The sequence below is a fragment of the Camellia sinensis genome, chromosome 5, assembly GCF_055761805.1.
Source record: "Camellia sinensis isolate YWXY chromosome 5, ASM5576180v1, whole genome shotgun sequence".
Lineage (NCBI taxonomy): Eukaryota > Viridiplantae > Streptophyta > Magnoliopsida > Ericales > Theaceae > Camellia > Camellia sinensis.
Genome location: NC_138965.1, coordinates 25,502,110 through 25,524,696, shown reverse-complemented (window position 1 = coordinate 25,524,696; position 22,587 = coordinate 25,502,110). Strand labels below are relative to the sequence as shown.

Here is a 22,587-nt window from a genome sequence, read left to right as displayed (position 1 = left end):
TAAATAAGACTTGAAACTCTTTAAAAAATTACACAAAACTTAACATAGCATAAGTGTCTGAAATATTACTTATAAATAAGTCTCCCTAAAAATAAAACAGTAAATGGAACATTCAAAAATTAAAACGGTGCCAAAGAGGACCGACAACTTTGGGTGACTATGGGCCTAGTTATTATTAAAAGTTAAAAATTATTAATAAAAAATTTAAAGTTAAGAAAAAGTATTCCTCCTTCAACTTTTAAATAGCCAACTTCTTTCAATTTATAAATTATTTATGCTTAATAAATTATAAACAAAAAATTATATCAATTACAAATTCACTTTGGCAGCAATATTGTATGGGAAAATTCACTTTGGCATTTCACGTTGGTAGCAATGTTGTTTAGAATTGTGTCGAAAGATGGCCCTGAGAGTAACATATTTGCACTATATCATATAATTTTTTTTTTTAAAGATCAAGAATGGCAAAAAAAAAAAAAATCATTATAATGTATGAGATTAAACCATATCCACAATATTATTGATTATTGATTATAATATATGCCTTTCAAAAATTAGGTGTGACACCACCCAACTTCACACCTGCCATCATCAAACAACACATAAGATAATATACACGGTGGCTGTTGCTGAGCATTCTTATAGGGATGTGAACTTGAAATGTTTTGAGATGAGCAATGCTTACGTATTTCAAATTTAATCTTGGCTCAAATGGTTCGAATTTTGTTTTGCCAATCGTCCAATAAAAAAGCTGATAGTCGCGATCGATAAGGTGACAATAGCGGTAGACAAGTACTTCACCCGATCGTCCGGCTAATTGTACAACTGATTGACCGGTAAATACATATTTGAACCATTTGAGACATGTCCATTTGAGACACCAACGATTTCCCTTTGGGATAATCAAATCTATACTTTGAATATGTCTTTTATGTGGTGGATCTGTGTCACTTCTAGGCATGATAGACAAATAAAGACAAAAGAAAACAAAAGAAGATTTTTTTTTTTTTTTATAATCAAGTGTTTAGATCCCATCTCGATTTATTTTAAAGGATCCAGCTCACCACTCACTTGTAAGGGATCCCATTTAAACTTACTATGCCAACCCCTTAAGATTCAAAGAAGAAAAAGATTAAACAAACATGTTCACTTAAATTATTTTTTTACATTGTTCATGAAGTTTTCCACAACAAAGCAAAACAACCTTAACCAAAAAAAGTAGAATTTCAAGTCATTATTATTATTTGCTTGGAGCCTCTGATTTGGGCCTTTTCACAATTAGAACAGGGCACTGTACTTTCTGTGCACAGTGATTGCTCACACTTCCTAGAAAAGCCCTGTCATTTAAATCATCAAAAAAAAAAAAAAAAAAAAAAAGTTAGTGAATTATTTTGTTTTATTGTTCTAAAAAAGTAATGCTATTATGCTAGTGACTAAATTTAAATGCCAAATAATCTGACTTTTATGTTGTGTTTGGTTAGGAGATTTAGAGAGGGATTTGGAAAGAGGAATGGAAAAGATAGGTGAAATGTGAATAAAATATGTATGTATTTCACATAATTTCACACACCTTTTCTCTTTTCTTTTCTAAATCCCTCTCCAAATCCCTCCCCAAATCTCCTAACCAAACACACTATTAGAATGTATAATATTTTTAAACGTATTTAACATGTATTTTAAAGAGACGTTAATTAAACATTTTTAAATCAATATTTTGAGATCCTCACGCCGTATGTGTTATAAATTGAGTAGATGATAAGAAAGGAAGTCAATTAGCCTCAATTTGTAAACAATAATGCAATGATAGATATAATTGATAAGACCCTTTAAATAAATCCAATAATCACATGTTAATATTATTTAAATTAATTAGACTAGTCCAATTTCTTGTGCATCCCCTGCAAATCCATCCTAATAATTTATTTCATTTATTTTGTAAGTTTATGTGTAAATTATTTATAAAAAAAAGAAGAAGAAAAATAATTTACTAATTATATAATCACATAATTTTATTAATAAATAATTTAATATTGGGCACAAAAGTTTATAAAGCTAATCCCTGTTTAGTTTTTAAAATTATTTTTTAATTTCTAGTGTTTTTTCATCTTTATTAAAAAATTTATATTTAATCAAATTTTTTTAGTAAACCTAATCTAGATCTACTTAAAAAGTAAAATATTCTCAAAAATCTTTACTAAATATGAAAAATACAAAAAATAATATGTCGATCCTGTGTAAATTTATTTGTATTTAGTAAATTTTTAATTTTTTTTACAAATATTTTACTTTTTAAATACATTTGAATTAAATAAATTTAAAAAATTTAAAAAGTAAAAAAATTACTAAAAGGAAAAATATTAAAATAAAAAATTTCAGACTACCAATCTCATAAAATATTATTGGCTCAAATCATGCTAGTCAAATGTTGAAAAGTGATGGTAGACCCACCTCTTGATGAGGCCATAGCCGTGGCTTCCCATTACCACCAAGTTGACGTCTAATTTCTCTGCCACTTGACAGATCACATCCCTTGCATCTCCACTCTCCACTCTCATCTCCACTTTAAACTGCAATGCAAGCGCGCACACAATTCATAAAAAATATTAAAAAAAATAAAAATAAAAATAAAAATTTAACAAGATATTTTACCCTTCACCATCACGACACACCAAAATTATTAGCAGAAATGATAGAAATTTTTTTTTTTTCAATTCTCACAATCTTTATAAGTACATGTCAGTGAGTGATAGGAGAAAAAAAAAAAAAAAAATTAACCAACCTCAATAGATTAGGGATGGTGAGGTAAAAAAAAAAAATCTCAACTTTTTTCCAATTATTAAAGAGTTGTTTGAAATGATCTAAATAAGTGTACTTTTTGACTTTTTATAAAACATGTGTTGGGTTTGGATTGGGTTTGAAGTGATGTGTTAGAGAAGTGATGTGACTTAAATAGTATAGTAACTTTTTTACTTTTTATTTTTTTTCAAGTATGCCAAACTTAGCCTAAAACAAACAAGAAAGAGAGAGTACTCACATCAAGAGTATGTACTTCCTTGCAAAGCTTATTGGCTTTCTCCATCACAGACTCAGCCGCCTCATTGTTGTACTTCTCCATAGTCGCTACTATATCATCCGAGAACAAGTATCCTGAAAACCAAACGCAATTTACCAAAATTCCGTTGAAATAGCGTCAGAAGAGCGTCCCACAAAGATAGCTAAAAAAGGTATATTAAAATATATACTCCCTCCGTCCCAAAATATTGGTCCCTTTTGGGGAATTTAACTTTTTTTGGTAGTACAATTATTGCATTTAAAAAAAGTTGATTTTTCAAAATTATCCTTTTGATAGTATATTTTTTTGAGAATATCAATGTCATAATTGTACTTTTTATATTGTTTATTAATTTAAAAGAGGGGCAAAATAGGAAATTTATATTATTTTTGTACTTGATTTTTGAAGAGGGACTAATATTTTGGGACAATGAAAAATGAAATAAGGGACTAATATTTTGAGACAGAGGGAGTATTATATGAAAAAAAGTGATTAAAATAAAGTTCATGTTAAGGTAGGTTAAGAATTTATTAATTTAAAAAGTGAATAGTGATGTAATAGATGTATTAAAATGCGTGTTAAAAATATATATATATATATAAATAATAAATAAAATAAATAAATAATTTAAAAGTACAGTGAGCCCACCCTACTATACTATCATTTGGGAACGTTTGGAAACAAGCTTAAAAAAAAATAAAAATAAAATAACATAACAATAATAATAATTTAAAAGTCAACCCTTAACTTATTCTGAATCACATTATTTTTTACATAAAAAAAATTAAAAAAATTAAAAAATCAATTTTTAACCAACTTTCCAAATCACTCCTATCTCTCTCGTTCACTAAGATGATAACAACAGTTTTAATATACACTTCAGTGTCTAACACTAACCCACGCCACTGGTGCAGGTTAGCAGCTCCATTGCATAGCATATAATGCAACATTTGACACTAACAATGTGCTTAACTTGTGCATTGTGGATACTCTAAAGAAAGAATAAAAATAAAAATGAAAAATGTTACGTTTACTTAATTTTAATTGTATTAAGTTTACATTTTAAATTTTAAAATTGTGACAATTTAATCTAATTGATGATGTCAAAATAGCTGATTGAGAAATTAATGGTTGATTTAAAATAATCCATTTAATTTTCAATAAATTACTTTACCTTTAATTTTTGTCTAATTACAGTGTTTCTATTTGAATTAAATAGACACGAAAAAGTAAAAAAAAAAAACAAACTTATGTCCTTAATAAAATTTAAATAAAAAGGAGTTTTTCAAAACGGAAAAGTTAGGAATGTATTCTATCTGTACCATATTACAAATTGGTATAATTTTATCATAAAATTTTATAACATCAATCAAAAAATGCTTAATTTTACCATAAATTAGCATTATAAAACATCTAAAATGTTGTGGTTTATGAAACAAAAGTTTGTGATTTGGTTATGACATTTTTTGTTACGATAATTTGTGATGAAATCACACATTTTATGATTAATATTACAAAAATTTGTAATAAAATTATTCTCTATTTTTCTCTATTTTTTAGACATATTTTTGTAAAAAATCAAAAAAACATTTAAGTTTTTTTACCACATATTTTAACCAAGTCAAAAAATTATTAAAATAGCATGTTACCTTAATTTATGTAAAAATTTGAGAAAAACTTTAAAGTTGTAAAAATTTTGAAAACTACAAACTACTACTTAAAAAATTTAAGGGAAAATTACAAAAACAAAACTCAAAATTTTATCATTATAACAAAATAAATTTTGAGGTTTTAATTTTATCTATTTAAACTCTATATTTTTTTATTTATTTTCAATCTAAATTATTTGCCTATTTTCGTTAAGCAAAATTAATAAAAAAATAACTATTTTAGTCAGTAAATTTAATAAAAATAGTATCGTAGGCATTTTATGGATATCTACATTTAATAACTAAAATACTCTTTTTCCGTCAACCTTACTTAATAAAAATAGACAAATAGTTTACGTTGAAAACAAATTAAAAAATTAAAATTTAAATTGATAAAATTAAAAACTTATAATTTATTTTGTTAAAGGGCTGAAACGCTAGGATTTTTTGTAATTGTTCTAAATTTTAAATTTAATATAAGTTGAAACGAAAGAGTACAAATTTTTTTAAATAATTTTTATTCAAATTTAAAATTTGATTTAAGATTGAGTAGATAAACAAAGATGCCATAGTAATTGAATTGACGCAAAAATCAAATTATACATTACAAAACAGAAATTCAGGATTACACAGTTACAACAAAATAAATTTTAAATTTCATCCATTTAAATCTTAATATTTGTTTATTTTCAATCTAAATTCTCTATGTTAAGAAAATATATTTTTGGCATTAAACAGAATTTAAATATATGGATAAATTTAACGATTAAAATACATTTTTCTTGAAAATTTTATTAATAAAAATAAATATATGGTTTAAATTAAAAATAAAGGGAAAATAACTAGTCAGTAACGGTTGAATTTTTTTGTATAAATTTAAACAATTAAACTCAAACTTTTTCATTTATAGTGTTTGGAAGTTTGGAAAGTTGGGTTGAGATGGGGTGTAGTTAAAATGCCACAAAGATAAAATAAATTTTTTAATTTAATAAGACAAAATATCTCATTTAAATTATAATTATTTTATGTATTCTCCCACAAATATTCAAAAAAATTTATCCAAACAAAACTTTTTAACCTCAAATTAACATAATAAAAAATTCAAAAAAAATAAAAACCCAACTCACATTTCAAACGAAACCTAATTATTATTACCTGTTCCGTCTAACGCCGTGTAGACGGGCGGAGTTGCTTTGGCGTAGAGAAGGATGAGGGTATCTTTGGAATTTTGAGAGACGAGGATGTTGTTGAGGCACCATGAGAGGGCATACATGCTCTCTTCTCCTTCATCGACGGCCACCAATATCTTCCTCTCCTTTGCTTCACAACGAGCCATTTTTTTTAGACTGATCGGACTCTTGGAAATGTTTACTCACATATACTTATACTATTGTTTTTGTTTTTTGTGAGAACGGTGTTCGGTGCTATTGAAGAATGAGGATTTATGACACATATTTATGAAGATAAAAGATGATAAGAGATAAAGATAAAAGATAAAGATGAAAATGATGGGCTTAAAGTTTTAAAAAATAAAATCTATTGGCGGTTTCTGGAATAGGGGGTGTTTGGTGGTTTTGGAAACTATGGACCTTCTTAAATACATAATAATAGTTGGGTTCAACTTATGTCCAGTTCGAGATTGGATTAGATGGTATTATTAGATTTGTGAAGGTCTATCATAGGTCATATTTTGATAATTTGAACTGTTGTGTAGAACTCATCGAGTACTATATGTTTGTAAAAAAGCACGTTGAGCAGATATCGATAACTATGTGATTAAATTAGTTGTGTATAAAAAAAATAGACGGTGAACAAATTAATGGTTGACAAAATTTTTTTTGATCACATAGTTATCGATATTCGATCAATGTGATTTCTTACAAACATATAGTACTCGACGAGTTCTACACATTCTACGGTTCAGATTATCAAAATAGGACCCGTGGTGGGCCTTCACGGGCCCAAGAGCACCATCTAGTCCGATCTCAGATTGGACACAAGCTGCTCCCGTAATAGTTATTCAGATTAAGATTTTGTCCAGTTGTATGTTATCTCTTAATACTTGAATAAAGCAATGAGGGATGTACTATGAAAGAAAATTTAGAGGATTTTTTTGGGTATCTAGTATTAAGATTTTATAGCATAAAGAATATTTAATATTTTCATAAAGTCTAAGATCCTTCAACATCGATTTAGAAAAATTTCAATTCTCAGAGAAATTCTGAACTTCCCAAAGAATTTCTTTAGGTTCAAACCAAAGAAAATTGAAATTTCTCTGAATTCAAACTAGAGAAATCTAGAAAAAATTGAACATCACAAAGAAAATTAAACAAGGTAGGAAAAATTACACATGGCAAAGAAAATTAAACATGCCAAAGAAAATTACACACAGTGTTAAGTGGTAGTTCTCTCTTCTTTTCCAACTTCATTCCTCATCTTTTCCAAATTCTCTAGTTTGCTTATAATTTTCTCTGTGTTTTGATCAAACTAGAGAAAATTGTATTTTAACTCAACCAGAGAAAATTAATCAAAAAGCCAACACAAAGCGATTTCAACACATAGAAAAATTGTGCTGCACTAGTATTGTAACTCTTGTTTGTTACAATGATTCGTCAAAAATCAAAATTATTGCTAAAATCAATAACTCACTTTGAACAAACTTCATATAAATCCATGGCACTAAACTACTCACAAATTACCCAACATTGTTGTACTTTTAGTGATCAAGTTAGTTTTGTAGCTAGAAAAATGCAATATAGCATCAAAGCCATACAAGACTCTTGTAGCTCTATCATAAGAAAGTGTAGCACCAACAGCATTAGAGAAAGTCCCCATCTAGAGAAAATTTTCCATTCAAAATCACGATGTGCAATACACAAATCGATTACCTAAATAAGTAATAACAACAACCAATATACATAATTCTGGGAAGGCTAGAGAAATTCTCTAGATTCCAGTCTAGAGATTTTCTCTGAATTTCAAGAAATAGTAATGAAAAGTTCAAAGAACAGAGCATCTGGTTTCACTGTGATTTGCATTTGTCCATGGGAAGGCTAGAGAAATTCTCTAGATTTCCAAAGATTTGCTCTGTATTTTCTATGGATTTTCTCTAGATTTCAAGAAACAATAATAAAAAGTTCAAAAAACACCAGAAAATTTCTCTGCCTTCCCAATCACAATGTACAATATACAAATCGATCACCTAAATAAGCAACAACAGCAACAAATATACATATATTAAAAGAATTTCTCAAAGAAATTCTCTGGATTCCAGTCTAGAGAATTTCTCTGGATTTCAAGAAATAGTAATGAAGAGTTCAAGGAATAGAGCATTTGGCTTCACTATGTTTTGTATTTGCTCATGGGAAGACCAGAGAAATTCTCTAAATTCAAGTCTAGGGATTTTCTCTAGATTTTCAGAGAATTTCTTTGGATTTTCTCTGGATTTCAAGAAATAGTAATGAAGAGTTCAACAAACAGAACATCTGGCTTTATTGTGATTTGCATTTGTCTATGGGAAGACCAGAGAAATTATCTAGATTCCAGTTTAGAGATTTTTTCTGAATTTCCAAATCTGAATTTTCTCTAGATTTGAAGAAACAGTAATGAAGAGTTCAAGAAACAGAGCATCTAGCTTCACTGTGATTTGTGTTTGTCTATATACATAATACATATACAACTCCTTGAACACTAAAACTTCAAATCCAAAATTCAAGAGCTCAATTGTTTCATGTCAATGTCAGTGGTTTTATATGAAAGCTTAAGGCTATGAGGCTATGCACGATGATGCTTAGACTTTTGAGGCCAAAACTTTGAGGTGTGATAATTCACATGGAGGTACTAATTTGAGAAATAAATTCAACTTTTTTTATGAGAGAATTTCCAAAAAGATCTTGATTACTTATGTTTTTGTATGGTCTTAATTAATGTATGTAGCAAATGTAGTTCAAACATATGTTAGAAACTAATAAGAGTTAAAATGTTCCAATGTTGTGGATTTCACACCATGAGAGCATCTTGGCCAATTCATGGAAAACAACATTGTGCGTTGCTGACCTCAAATCATTTAAGTTATTCTCGTTTTATTTGAGAAAGGGCTTTATAAAGATATATATTGCAAGACGAATGTATGTATATCTATGTCACAAACAAATCAAGACGAATATATGTATGTCTATGTCAGAGACCTAATAGAAGTCAGCATAAGAGATGATCGGGAATTGTTCCTTGATAGGCTCTGGTAACCTGACGGTGATCTCAAGACCATTGTTGGCCGCGTGACCTTGCTCAAGCTTGTGCCTCATTGTTCCGAATGGACCTTCGATCTTCGTCGACACATCGTAAGTACCAGCAAAGTGCCATTTGTATCCACATCAAAATCACATATACACTTTCATTCTCATATATATAGTTGGATCATTATTATTTGATAGAAGATTAAGAGTATACATGAGACGGAGCATAATCGGAGCACAATTCTTCTTAGCGATAAGGCCTTTGAGCTTCCTTTTAGCTTTGTCAATAGCCTTATGGTTTCCTCACTCACAGTCAGGTAACACTTCTCCATAGGGAAGAGTTGTCGACGACGCTGATGGAGGTGGAGTTCGTTGGGGAGAGAAGAGCAGAGAGGAAAAGAGGGAGAGACGGGTTTGATTTGAGAGAATCAAATTTCTTTGTGATATATGGGTGTCAGGGTTGAGGGACGTTAGACATCAAAAAATAATATTGTGAATCTCTTCCATTACTAAAAATGGGATAAGGACCTTAGACTAATTTTCTTGCAAATTTAAACGTAGATAAATTATGTCAGGGCCAGTTTTTTGGACCCAAAGTGATTCATGAAAATAAGGTTCCTTTATATATAATGACACACACACACACACACACACACACACACACAAATTGTGTAAGAAATGAAAAGTACTTGTGTTATTATAATTTATTTAATTACAAAAAAAAGAAAGAAAAGAATATAACATTGTTATTATAACAATATAACACTATTATTTTATAATTTAGCAAATTCAATTTAAATTAAAAAAAAAAACTAAACAAATTAACTAAATATTACTCCTCTTAGATATAAAAGTACTAATTAAGAGAACAGCCACAAAATAGAACTCACCAACAATTGAAGAGAATATATAATCCAAGCAAAACAAGAGCATGACAAAGTTTAAATTAATGGGGAATTTTTTTAAGATCGATAATATTATGATTTTAGAGGATAAAAGACACCCAAAAAAATTGTAGTAACTCAGGTCCTAAAAAAAAAAAAAAAAAAAGACGTATATTGTTTCTAGTTTTTGGACCAAAATACCTATGTGTTTATCTTCTCTCTCTACAATCAATAGAGAAAAATGGTTTTCATTTTCTCTAACAACTGATCTTTGCACGATCGAGTTCATCTTCTTTGTAATAGAGTTCATCATCTTTACAATTGATAGAGAAAATATCTGTCATTCACCACGGTTGACAACAAAAATCTTTATCATTCTTCATCTAGCTTCATAATTTCTTTGATACATTTTCATCTTTGATTTCAGTTCATCGTTATCTTCATCTCAGTTCAGAGTTAGGATTTTATCTTCACCACCTCACTCTGGTAAGTTTTTTAGTTCCTCAACTAGTTTTTCTCTAGATTTACAATTGATTGCGTCTTATATTCAGCCTTGGTGATATTAGGGTTTCGATTTCATAATAATGGTTATTTATTACAATGTGATAATTGTGATGGATTATCTCAAAACCTGGGCCACATTTCTGCGTGGTAGTCAGAGAAATTTATAAAAATGAAATTTCTCTGTCATTTTAGTGAAAATTTGTGAAAGCATCAAAACCTTATTTTAGTTGATTTTCCCTAGCTAAAGCCCTAGGCCAAATTTCTCTGTCTTTATAGATAAATTTGTCAAAGTATCACCTCTTGATCAGTTGATTTTGTTTGCCTAAAAACCTTGGTCAAATTTGTGTGCGATGGCCAGAGAAATTTGTAAAAATGAAATTTATCTGCTATTTTAGAGAAATTTGTAAAAGTATCAAAACCTTATTTTAGTTGATTTTCCCTGGCTAAAATCCTAGGCCAAATTTCTCTATCTTTATGGATAAATTTGTGAAAGTATCACCTCTTGATCAGTTTATTTTGCTTGCCTAAAACCCTTTGTCAAATTTTTGTGTAATGGCCAAAGAAATTTGTAAAAATGAAATTTCTCTTGCCATTTTAGAGAAATTTCTGAAAACATCAAAATCTTATTTTATTTGATTTTCTCGGTCTAAAAGCTTAGGCCAAATTTCGATGTCTTTAAAAAGAAATTTATAAAAGCATCAACTCCTGATTAGTCAATTTTCTCAAGCTAAAAGCCTTAATTAAATTTGTGTGTAATGGCTAGAGAAATATGTGTATGTTTGATTTTTCTAGCAATGTTGAGATATGAAATTTCTCTAGTTATCACACACTTGCCCCTTGAGATATGAAATTTCTTTAGTTATCACACACTTAGTACATTCTTGTGCATTTAAATTTATTTAAGTGTGTGTTTGTGCATGTGTGTTTGGAATTTCACTGTCCACTCCCTCCTTGAGATATGAAATTTCTTTATCCATTACACATTTTCTCTTGTGCATGTGTGTAATTTCTATGGCCATGTTAATTTTCTATATGTCATGTTTATTTTCTCTATGTTTGTTCATGTTTGTGTGTGTGTGAAATTTCTCTGCCTAGCACACACTTTCTACACTCTTGTGTATTTGATTTTCACTAGCCACATTACACTCTCCAATTTAGATAGAATTTCTCTGGCAAGTTTATTTTCTCTAGTCATCACATACTTGCTTTGTGCTCTTTTTTGCATGTTTGCCTATGTGTGTAATTTCTCTAGCCATGTTAGTTTTCTATATGTCATTTTAATTTTCTCTATGCTTGTTTATGCTCACTCTGGTAGGTTTTTCTACAAATCAACTAGTTTTCCTCTACAAACATAGTTAATTGCATTTTATAATAGTCTTCCATTAATTAGGGTTTCAATTTCGTAATAAAAGCCAGATGAATTTGAAAAATGAAATTTCTCTGCGTTTTGAGCTTATTCTTGAAGCTTGTTGTGTGCTTGTTTATTTGATGGAATTTACTACGGAATTGATTTTATCTCTTGTAGAATTGATTTTCTATTGAAAATTTCTCTGTTATTTTTAAATTTCTCTGTTTCCGTACATTTTTTAATATATACTAACCTCTCTTTCCTTCAAATTTGATACAAGTTTAATTCATTCAAATTTCTTTTTTGTGTAATTTTCTCTGGCATATTTAACTTATTTGGTGGAATTTACTATGGAATTCATTTTCTTTGACATGTTTATTTGATAGAATTTACTGTGGAATTGATTTTATCTCTTTTGAAATTGATTTTCTATTGAAAATTTCTCTGTTATTTTTAAATTTCTCTAATCTCTTACATTTTTTAATATACACCAACCTCTCTTTCCTTCAAATTTGATTCAAGTTCAATTCATTCAAATTTCTTTATTGTGTAATTTTCTCTGACATATTTAATTTATATTGCTTTGTTGATTTTCTCTAGCTAGTTGTGTACTCGTATGTTTAATTTTCTCAGTTATTAAAAACTTCTCTAGAATGTTTAATTTTCTCTGAAAATGTGTACTCTCATGTGTGTAATTTTTTCTTGCATGTGTAATTTTCTTTGGCATGTTTAATTTTATCTGGCCACATTAATTTATGTTGTTTCTTTGATTTTTTTTTTTCTGACTAGTTGTGTGCTTGTAACTGTAATTTTCTCTATAATGTAATATTGACATTTTTATGTTTTCATTGTCTAGAATGAAAAAACGCAGCAGTAACAAAACACCAAAAACACCAAAAAAGAAATAAAAAGTTTCTGATTCTGCCACTTATGATTTGAGATCAAAACACAACAGCAACAAAACACCACAAACACCATACGAAAAAAGAAAAGAAAAGAAAAGAAAAGAAAAGGTCCAAGTCCAAGAGGCAACTAGCATAAAAAGAAGATACCAACTCCAAACGTCTCAAGCTCAAAGGGAAAAAGACTTATGAAATTTCAAAGGAAGAGAGCTAATTACAGCATGCAAAGGAATAGCACTTCAAAATATATATATATATATTTTGATATGTTGAAGAAATGATGATGGTTGATATATATATGTATATATATATATTGAGTAAAGTAAATTTCAAAATTTCATTGCTATCAATGACTAAATATATTTTTTATTTTTTATTTAATTTCTCTTATGATTCTTTATGTCTTGTTCATAATGCATGCTAAGTGGTGATTATTAACACAATGTACACAAAGAAAATTATATTTGTAAAGAAATTTCTCTAGTTTGAAGTTACCAAAATTTCACAGAGAAAATTATCTGGTATGATGCAAAGAGGGGGGCTGTTTGATCATGTAATTTGTAGTGCATTGTGTTGGTACAAAACAATGCACAAAGTAATTCACACCATCCAATTCAAAAAATACAATGCACAAGTAATTTTCTCTGGTATTAGAAAATTTCTCTGGATAAATTTGACTGGTATTATAAATACACTACCCAAAATATGTTTTGCACTGATCCAGAAATTACAGAGAAAATTTAGAAAAAAGTTTAGAGAAAATTACAAAACACAATGCACAATAGACACAGTGTCTTGTAATACGATCTATACGCATGCAAATTTCTCTCTATTAACCAACATCAAAAAATGCAACATAAATTCCACTAATATCCTCAAATGTAAACTCAAAACCAATTTCAATAGCATACTTGCACAAAATAGTACGGAACTTAACCATGCCACCCTTAAACTTTTGTCCAACATTTCTAATATTATTTTGCCAACCAACTAACAATAACACATTTTCTTAGTGAGAACAAAATTTAGAGAGTGAATTCTTTTCAATATCCACATGCCTATCACATTCACTATGCGCAATATCTACCCAATTAGACTCCACTCCTTCCTCTTGATCCGAAGTATTGCACCTAACAACTAAAACATTAACTATATCAACATCATGTGCATAAACAACCTTCAATATATTCAGAAAATCAATATTATTTCGAACCATACAATTCGGATGGCCCACAATACAATGTGAAATAGAGATCGTTTTAGGTTTCAAATTCTCCTATATTTTACACAAAATGCCAACTTATTCCTTAAAGTTCAATTCGTATGAAACATTAATGACAATAGTATCATTCCTATATTTGCACAGTAACAACACTGCACTATCTATCTAAACTGCAAAAAACACAAAAAATAACTTGTTCAATATAAAAACACATAAAAAACACAACATAAAAAATAACATAAACATACAAACTTACGCAAAAATAAAAACACATTCACATCAAAACACAAAATGCTAACTATTCCACAAAAACACAGTAAAAATCACAGAGAAAATCAAATTTACTCACAAAACATTTAATTAATTCCCCAATCCATATATCTAATCCAGAGGACATTAAAAATAAAAAAATAACAAACTTACAATAACATGTCCAAATAAAATTATGTTTTTTTTTTCTAGATTATAATAACAAACTTATAATTTTCTCTAGACCACAAATAAAAGTCCAGAGAAATTTATGAACTTATATTCACTTTCAAGATCACAAAAATAAAAACACATTTACATCAAATACAAAATGCTAACTATTCCACACAAATACAGAGAAGATTTGTTTTGCTCACAAAACATTCGATTGAGAAAATTAAAAATCAAAAATAACAAAGTTATAATAATATGTCCATATGAAATATTTTCTCTGTGATTTTCACTAGACTATAAACTTACAATTTTCTCTGGATTACAAACTTATAATAACATGTCCATATGAAATTATAATTTTCTCTGTGATTTTCATTGGATTATAATAACAAACTTACAATTCTCTCTGGACTACAAAGAGAAGTAAAAAAAACATAAAACAAAACTTAGAGAACGAAAAATGATAAGCATATTGATGAAAAATTAGAGAATAAAACTTATCATTGATAAGCATGTTGATGAAAAACAAAGAACGAAAAATAAACTCCAAAAATCAAAATCAACTCCACTAACCTGGACTGTCTCTGAAATTGATCAAAAGCAGAGAATGAAAAAAGAACTCCAAAAAAAAAAATCAACTCCATTGAGCTAGTCTCTTCTCTAAAAATGATTAATAACAGAGAATGAAAAATTAGCTCCAAAAATAAAAAACAACTCCATTGAGCTAGTCTTTTTCTCAAATTGATCAAAATTGAAAACAAAAACCTAATTCAAAATACACTCAAAAAACTAATATGAAATCGGAATCTTTACGTACAAATCAAATCAAAAATCGAAATCCATATGGAATCTCCATCGAAACATACCTTATTCAACTCCATTGGAAATCAAATAAAAAACAATCAACACCACTACAACACCTGCATGATCACATCAATCTTCATCGTTAACTCCACTATAACACCTACGAAATCTTCTACAAAATTTCCATCATCAAGTCCACCGCAACACCTACGAAATCCCCACGAAATCTCTTACAAAATAGTAATAAAATCTTCAATTTGCCAAAATCCAAAACAATGAATCTTATAAAGGAGGGTAGATTAGATATTTTACAACATAAAATAAGGTTAAGGGACCTTAGGCATCAAAAATTATTATTGTGGAGCTCTTCTCTTACCCAAAGTTGGGCAGGGATCTTACACCAATTTTTCCTAAATTAAATAGAAATTAACAAAATTACCTCATAAAAATTAATTTAAAAATAGGGCAAATTAGATTTAGGGCACAAATCAAAATTAAGAAAGTCCTCAAATAAATAAATAAATAAGCAATGAAATCAATAATTAAAGAAAACAAATCCTAAATTAATAAGACAAGCCCTCAAATAATTTTTTTTTTAAATAGTGAATTTACAAAGATAATTGGGGCACATAAATAAGATTTAGGGCAAAAAAAAAAAAAAAAAAGTGAGTGAGTGGACCATTCAGTTTGTTTGGTTTGAATTTTTAGGATTCACTTTCAGAAAATTGATATTTTTATTTTTAATATTTTAAGTAATTTTTTTTAAAAATTTTTAGATACACCTAACATAAATACACTTAAAAATTATAATATTTGGGAAAAAATCTTTAGAAAATTTACTAAATATAAAAAATACAATACATTTTTTGCATTTTTGTGTATTTATTGATTTTTTAAAATATTTTTTTTAAATAAATATTTTATTTTTAGATATATCTAAGTAAGATACATCTAAAAAAGTAAAAAAAAAAAAATGTTTCAAACTTTTAAAATATTCACTAAAAATTTAAAAAAATACGAAAAATAAAGGAGAAATTACCTGTAAATCCCAAATTAGGGAATGATGATCCATTTAATCCTGTTTTTTTTTTTTTTTTTTTTCTTATGAACCATTTGGTCCTATTTAATTGGTAAATAATATTTTCCTTTGATTTAGCATGGACGAAGTTTACACATTTACCCTTGTTATGATTTTGGTGGATTCTTTTTTGCTTGTTTGTGTGTAATGATTGAGATGGTAACGTTTTAGATTTTCTATTTTTATGTGTTTGATTTTTGTAGAGTGATATATGGTGGATGTGTTTCAATTGCTGATGTTATTTTCTTTTAATTAATGATGTTGTCGACTAATGTTTATTAATTTCGGATGTGTAATGTTGGTTTTTCAGTGGAGTGGTGTTATCGTTAAATTTGTTGAGAACGGACGACGATTGAAACCTATACACCCACATTCAAGTAGGGTGGTTACCGGCTGACGTATTATTCATTTGTTGGGAGTTTGTATTATTATCGTATTGGTCATTGTTTTCACCAGTTATGCGAACACACAAAAAAACCAAGGCATGGGTTCCACATATAAGTAGGGTTGCAAACGAACCGAGCCGAGCCGAGCTTTGCTGAGCTCGAGCTCGGCTCGTTTACTTATTGAGCTCGTTTATTGAGCTCGAGCTCGGCTCGATAAGGAACTGGGCTCGAGCTCGGCTCGGCTCGTTAATTTTAATAAAACTCGAGCTCGGCTCGGCTCGATAAATTTTTTTTAATATTATTTATATTATTTAAATATAAATATTTAAATAAAAAATATTATTTATATTATTTAATATATAAAAAATGTATTTATATTATTATTTTTATATATATTTTTAATATATAAATAATATATTTATTATATAATTTAAATAAAGATAAACGAGCCGAGCCGAGCCCTTAACGAGTCGAGCCGAGCCGAGCTTGTTCACGAACAGCTCGGTTCATTTGCAGCCTTACATATAAGGGGTTTGACAACCCAGATTGTTATACACATGAGTACATTCCAAATGCACCTAGGTAATGGGTTGGTGTAGCCACACAAACAAATTGCTGCGAGGTTGGTTTATATTACCGAACATCTCCGGCCAACTGGACATCATATTACAAGCGAATTGAATTGTGTGTTACATTATTTTCTTTCATCTTCGAATAATTACTTACTGTTCGATTTACAATTGCACTGTTTATTTCATAATTTTGTTCAAATCCATTTAGGGGGATGGGTTGCAAACACATTGACGATGGGTTTCTTTCAATATTCCAATGACATTTGCATAATCCCATTACAATATAATGTCAGAAATAACCAGAACATCACCATTTTTATTACACAAAACATAATGTACCACTCGCATACTTGTTTCATGGGATTAAAAACCAATCAAACATACCCCACATGGAAGATGATGTTACATTTAACATACATATGTAACAAAATCATCATTCGTTTGTGAATCTTAAAGACATGAAGTCATACGTGGACATATACCAAAAATGATATTATTATTAGTCGCAACATAATGAGTTTGCTTAGAAAGATATGACGGCATCTAATGAAAACAAAACCAATATTCACCTAAACAAATCACCAAAAAATTGACACAAACCAATTTCCATTCCGTTCAATGGTCTAACACTATCCAAACACGTCAAAAATCAAGACATAGCTCACAAAATAAATAAAAAGACAATGTCAAATTTGTAGGTGGGTGTGATTCGAGCTTGACAAACAGATTACGTAGTCCTTGCACGCAGTCCTTATTTTGGGTCATTCAAGAACATTTTTATCATTGATGCGCATAGAACAGATGGCATTAGTCCGTCCACTGTGTTGTCAATTTCGACTCTGTGAACGTACTGGCAGATGATGAAACAAACAAAAATCACACAGTCCGACTTGCATCCATGTCACTCTCATTACACTGCAACAAAACTAAAACCCAGGAATAATATTAACACCACTTATGAGTCTGAGACCTGTTTTAAGCAGTCCATAACTGAGACAAGCGTGCCATTAAAATCTTGGGTCTTAGCATTGTTAGATGACAACCTTGGTTTCACAAAGCTAGTATTATTGGAAATCAAGCAAGCTATTTGTTAATAATACCAGCTGCATGCTTATATCATTAATATATATTTAATAGTTAGTGCTTCTCCATCAGATGATTTATTGTAGTGCTTTAGGTAGTGCCTTCAACTTTCGGCTATTTTTTTATTTTTATATGTTTTCTTTCATAATGTAGTATCATAATGATGTTGTATTAGCTCTCCTATATAATGGAGCCTTCTCTTCATGTTTAATACACAATTGAATCACAGAGTGTATTAGCTCTTTCAATCACTCTCTCAATATTTCTCTCTTTCAATCACTCTCTCAATATTTCTTTCATGGTATCAGAGCAGGTGTAATCCTGTCTCATCATCAATATTTTTTTTTGTTGTCTCTCTCTTCTACTCAAATCTATTCTTCTATTTCATGCCTAAATACGGTCCAGCTTTTGGAATGGCTATCGACTCATCCTCCTCTTCTTCTGATATTATCATCTCATCATCTTTATCCTCTCATCAAATGGAAACCTCTCATCTTCCGATCACCGCCCATAAACTGAATGGGCAAAATTATTTGCAATGGTCTCAATCCATATTAATGTTTATACGGGGAAAGGAGAAAGATGACTACATCACCGGAGCCTCAGCACTACCAGAAACCACAGCATCAACCTACAAAAGGTGGATAGCTGAAAATAACATGGTCATGTCGTGGCTCGTCAACTCTATGACCACTGACATTGGCGAAAATTTTCTGTCATTTGATACTGCCAAAGAGATCTGGGACATGGCAAAAGAAACATTTTCAGACAAGGAAAACACATCTGAAATCATCCAGCTTGAAAGCTCCCTCCACGATTTACGTCAAGACAATCTTACGGTAACTGAATATTTCAATACCCTTACTCGTCTATGGCGTCAACTTGATACGTTTGAGGTTCATAACTGGCAGTGTGTTGCTGATGGTTTGTTGTATAAAAAGATTGTCGAAGGGAAGCGTGTGTTTACATTCTTGTTAGGATTAAACACAAATCTTGATGAAATCAGAGGAAGAATTATGGGAGTAAAACCGCTACCTAGCCTTAGAGAGGCATTCTCTGAAGTCCGTCGCGAAGAAAGCCGGAAAAAACTCATGATGGGATCCCATCAACAACTGAATATGGCAGAAAGCTCGGCTCTTAAGACTCAATTCGCTCCTATTGACAACCGTCAGAAAAATAAAGGAGGTAGGCCTTGGTGTGATCATTGTAGAAAGCCGGGTCACTCGAGAGAAACTTGCTGGAAGATTCATGGAAAGCCAGCAGATTGGAAGCCACGTCAGCCTCTTGAGAAAGAAGGACGAGGTAATCATGTAGGTACAAATGAACGATCACCACAACCTGAAGCAAGCCCTTTCACCAAGGAGCAAATGGAGATGCTCCAGAAACTACTACAGTCACAATCTGGTTCGTCTTCTAACCACATCATTGGATCCGGAACCTTGGCTCACAAAGGTAATTCTTTGAACGCCTTTACTGTTGGTAAGAAACGCAAAAAACCTTGGATTGTGGACTCAGGAGCATCTGATCATATGACGGGAGATGCAACAATTTTTGATACATATAGCTCATGTCAAAATAATTTAACGGTCCGAATAGCAGATGGTTCACTATCAAAGGTTGCTGGTATAGGTTCAGTTGTGCTGTCTAGGAATCTTATTCTCAACTCTGTTCTCCTTGTTCCTGACTTGGACTGTAATTTATTGTCAATTAGTAAACTCACTAAGGAAAAGAGGTGTGTTACTAATTTTTTCTCCACTCATTGTGAATTTCAGGATTTGGATTCGGGGAAGACGATTGGCAATGCTGAGGAATGCTCTGGACTCTACATCCTTAAGGAACGCCACTATCCACAGGAACAACCTCAAACGGCAATTCGTGGTAGTTCTTTTTCGGTTTCGTGTCAAAATAACGATAGAGCAATTATGTTGTGGCACTATCGCTTAGGTCATCCGAATGTTATGTATCTCAAGCATTTATTTCCTTCATTATTTAAAACTCCAAAACCTTTTGATTGTGAAATCTGTCAATTGTCTAAGCATGTACGGTCCCATTTTCCCATTCAATCCTATAAAGCGTCTCGTCCATTCTCACTAATTCATAGTGATATCTGGGGTCCATCAAGAATAAAAAATGTAACTGGTACTAGGTGGTTTGTCTCATTCATAGATGATCATACTAGATTAACCTGGGTCTTCCTCATGAAAGACAAATCTGAAACAAGCCAAATTTTCAAAAATTTTCAAATTATGATTCAGACACAATTCCAGTCAAAAATCCAAATTCTAAAATCTGATAATGCTCGGGACTATTTCAACTCCATTCTAGGAGAATTTTTAGCCAAAGAAGGGATAGTTCACTTAAGTTCATGTGTTGACACCCCACAACAAAATGGCATCGCTGAACGGAAAAATAGACATTTGTTCGATGTTGCTAGATCGCTAATGTTTTCCACAAATGTTCCACAATTCTTCTGGGGGGAAGCTGTTCTTACAGCAGCCTACCTTATCAATAGGATGCCATCTAGGGTACTACAATTCCAAACTCCTTGTCAACTTCTCCTAAAATCCTTTCCAACTACTCGCCTCATCTCCACTATCCCACCAAAAATTTTCGGGTGTTCTGTCTTTGTTCATATCCATCAACAGTATCGAAGTAAACTTGATCCTAGGTCGCTCAAGTGTATCTTCATTGGGTATTCGTCACATCAAAAAGGGTATAAGTGTTACTCTCCGGTCACAAGGAAATTCTACAATTCCATGGATGTCACATTTTTTGAAACCCAGTCTTACTACCCTAAAATCGTTCTTCAGGGGGAGACTCCAACCCAGGAATATCAATTTTGGACCCTTGAGTCATTTAGTGAGCCATCCATCACCACCAAAAATCCCACACCTCCTGAGTCATTGAATCAATCTTTACCTGCCGAAAATTCTGAGTTCATTGTTGACTTGCGGGATAATGAGCACATCCAAGAGGAAACGGAGGAAGGAGCAATTTCTCAACAATCCCATGAGGCTGAACCGGGTTCTAATCCAAGCAACATTCCAGGTGACAATCTTCCTCCCACAGATAGTACTGATAATTCTGAGTTAGAAAATAGTATTCTTAATATGCCCATAGCTTGGAGAAAAGGAGTTAGATCATGTACTCAGCATCCCATTGGGAATTTTATTTCTTATGATAAGCTATCACCTTCGTTTCGTGCCTTCACTTCTAGCATCACAGAGATACCCATTCCTCGGAATATTCAGGAAGCTTTCAAGTATCCGAAGTGGAAGGCGGCAGTCAATGAGGAAGTTCGGGCTCTGGAAAAGAATGGTACTTGGGCAATTACTGATCTTCCAAGAGGTAAGAAACCAGTTGGGTGTAAGTGGATTTTCACAGTAAAACACAAGGCAGATGGTAATGTAGAACGTTATAAAGCTCGGTTGGTCGCCAAAGGATTCTCCCAATCCTATGGCATTGACTATCAAGAAACCTTTGCTCCAGTTGCCAAGCTCAACACTGTTCGTGTACTTTTATCCTTGGCAGCTAATCTCGATTGGACACTTCACCAACTTGATGTGAAAAATGCCTTTCTCAATGGTGACTTAGAGGAAGAAGTTTACATGGACATTCCTGCTGGACTTGAGACAACATTAAATTTCAACAAAGTTTGCAGACTCCAAAAATCCTTGTATGGTCTCAAACAATCTCCCAGGGCCTGGTTTGAACGGTTCACTAAGGCAGTGAAAGGGTACGGTTTTGTTCAATGTCAATCCGATCATACATTATTTGTGAAGCACTCCCTATGAGGGAAATTGGCAATTATCATTGTTTATGTGGATGACATAATTCTAACAGGTGATCATGAAGAGGAAATTGGCTTACTTAAAAAATTCCTAACAAAGGAATTTGAGATTAAAGATCTTAGAAACCTTAAGTACTTTCTTGGAATGGAGATTGCTAGGTCAAAGAAAGGTATAGCAGTCTCACAACGTAAATACGTTCTAGACTTACTGAATGAAACAGGGATGCTAGGATGCAAGCCGGCAGACACACCTATGGACACAACTATCAAACTGGAAGAAAGTGACGGTAGTGCACCAAGTGATAAAGGGAGATATCAACGTCTTGTGGGAAAACTCATTTATCTTTCTCATACAAGGCCAGACATCGGCTTCTCTGTTAGTGTGGTCAGTCAATTCATGAATAATCCAACCGAAAAACACATGACTGCTGTGATCAGAATATTGAGGTACCTAAAAACGACACCAGGAAAGGGTCTCTTCTTCCAAAGAACAACAAATAGAAAAATTGAGATTTTTTCAGATGCAGATTGGGCAGGTTCATTGACTGATCGAAGATCAACTTCTGGCTATTGTTCGTTTGTTTGGGGGAACGCGGTTACATGGCGAAGCAAGAAACAGTCAGTGGTAGCCCGTAGTAGTGCTGAGGCAGAATTT

General features: G+C 31.1%; 1 protein-coding gene across 1 annotated transcript; it reads right to left on the bottom strand.

The window, feature by feature from the left end:
- Positions 1-1,132: 1,132 nt before the first annotated feature.
- Positions 1,133-6,245, bottom strand: LOC114312545 (universal stress protein A-like protein). Its single transcript, XM_082867781.1, has 4 exons — positions 5,857-6,245; positions 3,035-3,147; positions 2,449-2,567; positions 1,133-1,337 (listed from the first exon to the last, which is right to left on the bottom strand). The coding sequence occupies exons 1-4, from the start codon at positions 6,035-6,037 to the stop codon at positions 1,241-1,243; spliced, it is 510 nt and encodes a 169-aa protein (XP_082723907.1). The 5' UTR covers positions 6,038-6,245; the 3' UTR covers positions 1,133-1,240.
- Positions 6,246-22,587: the final 16,342 nt, after the last annotated feature.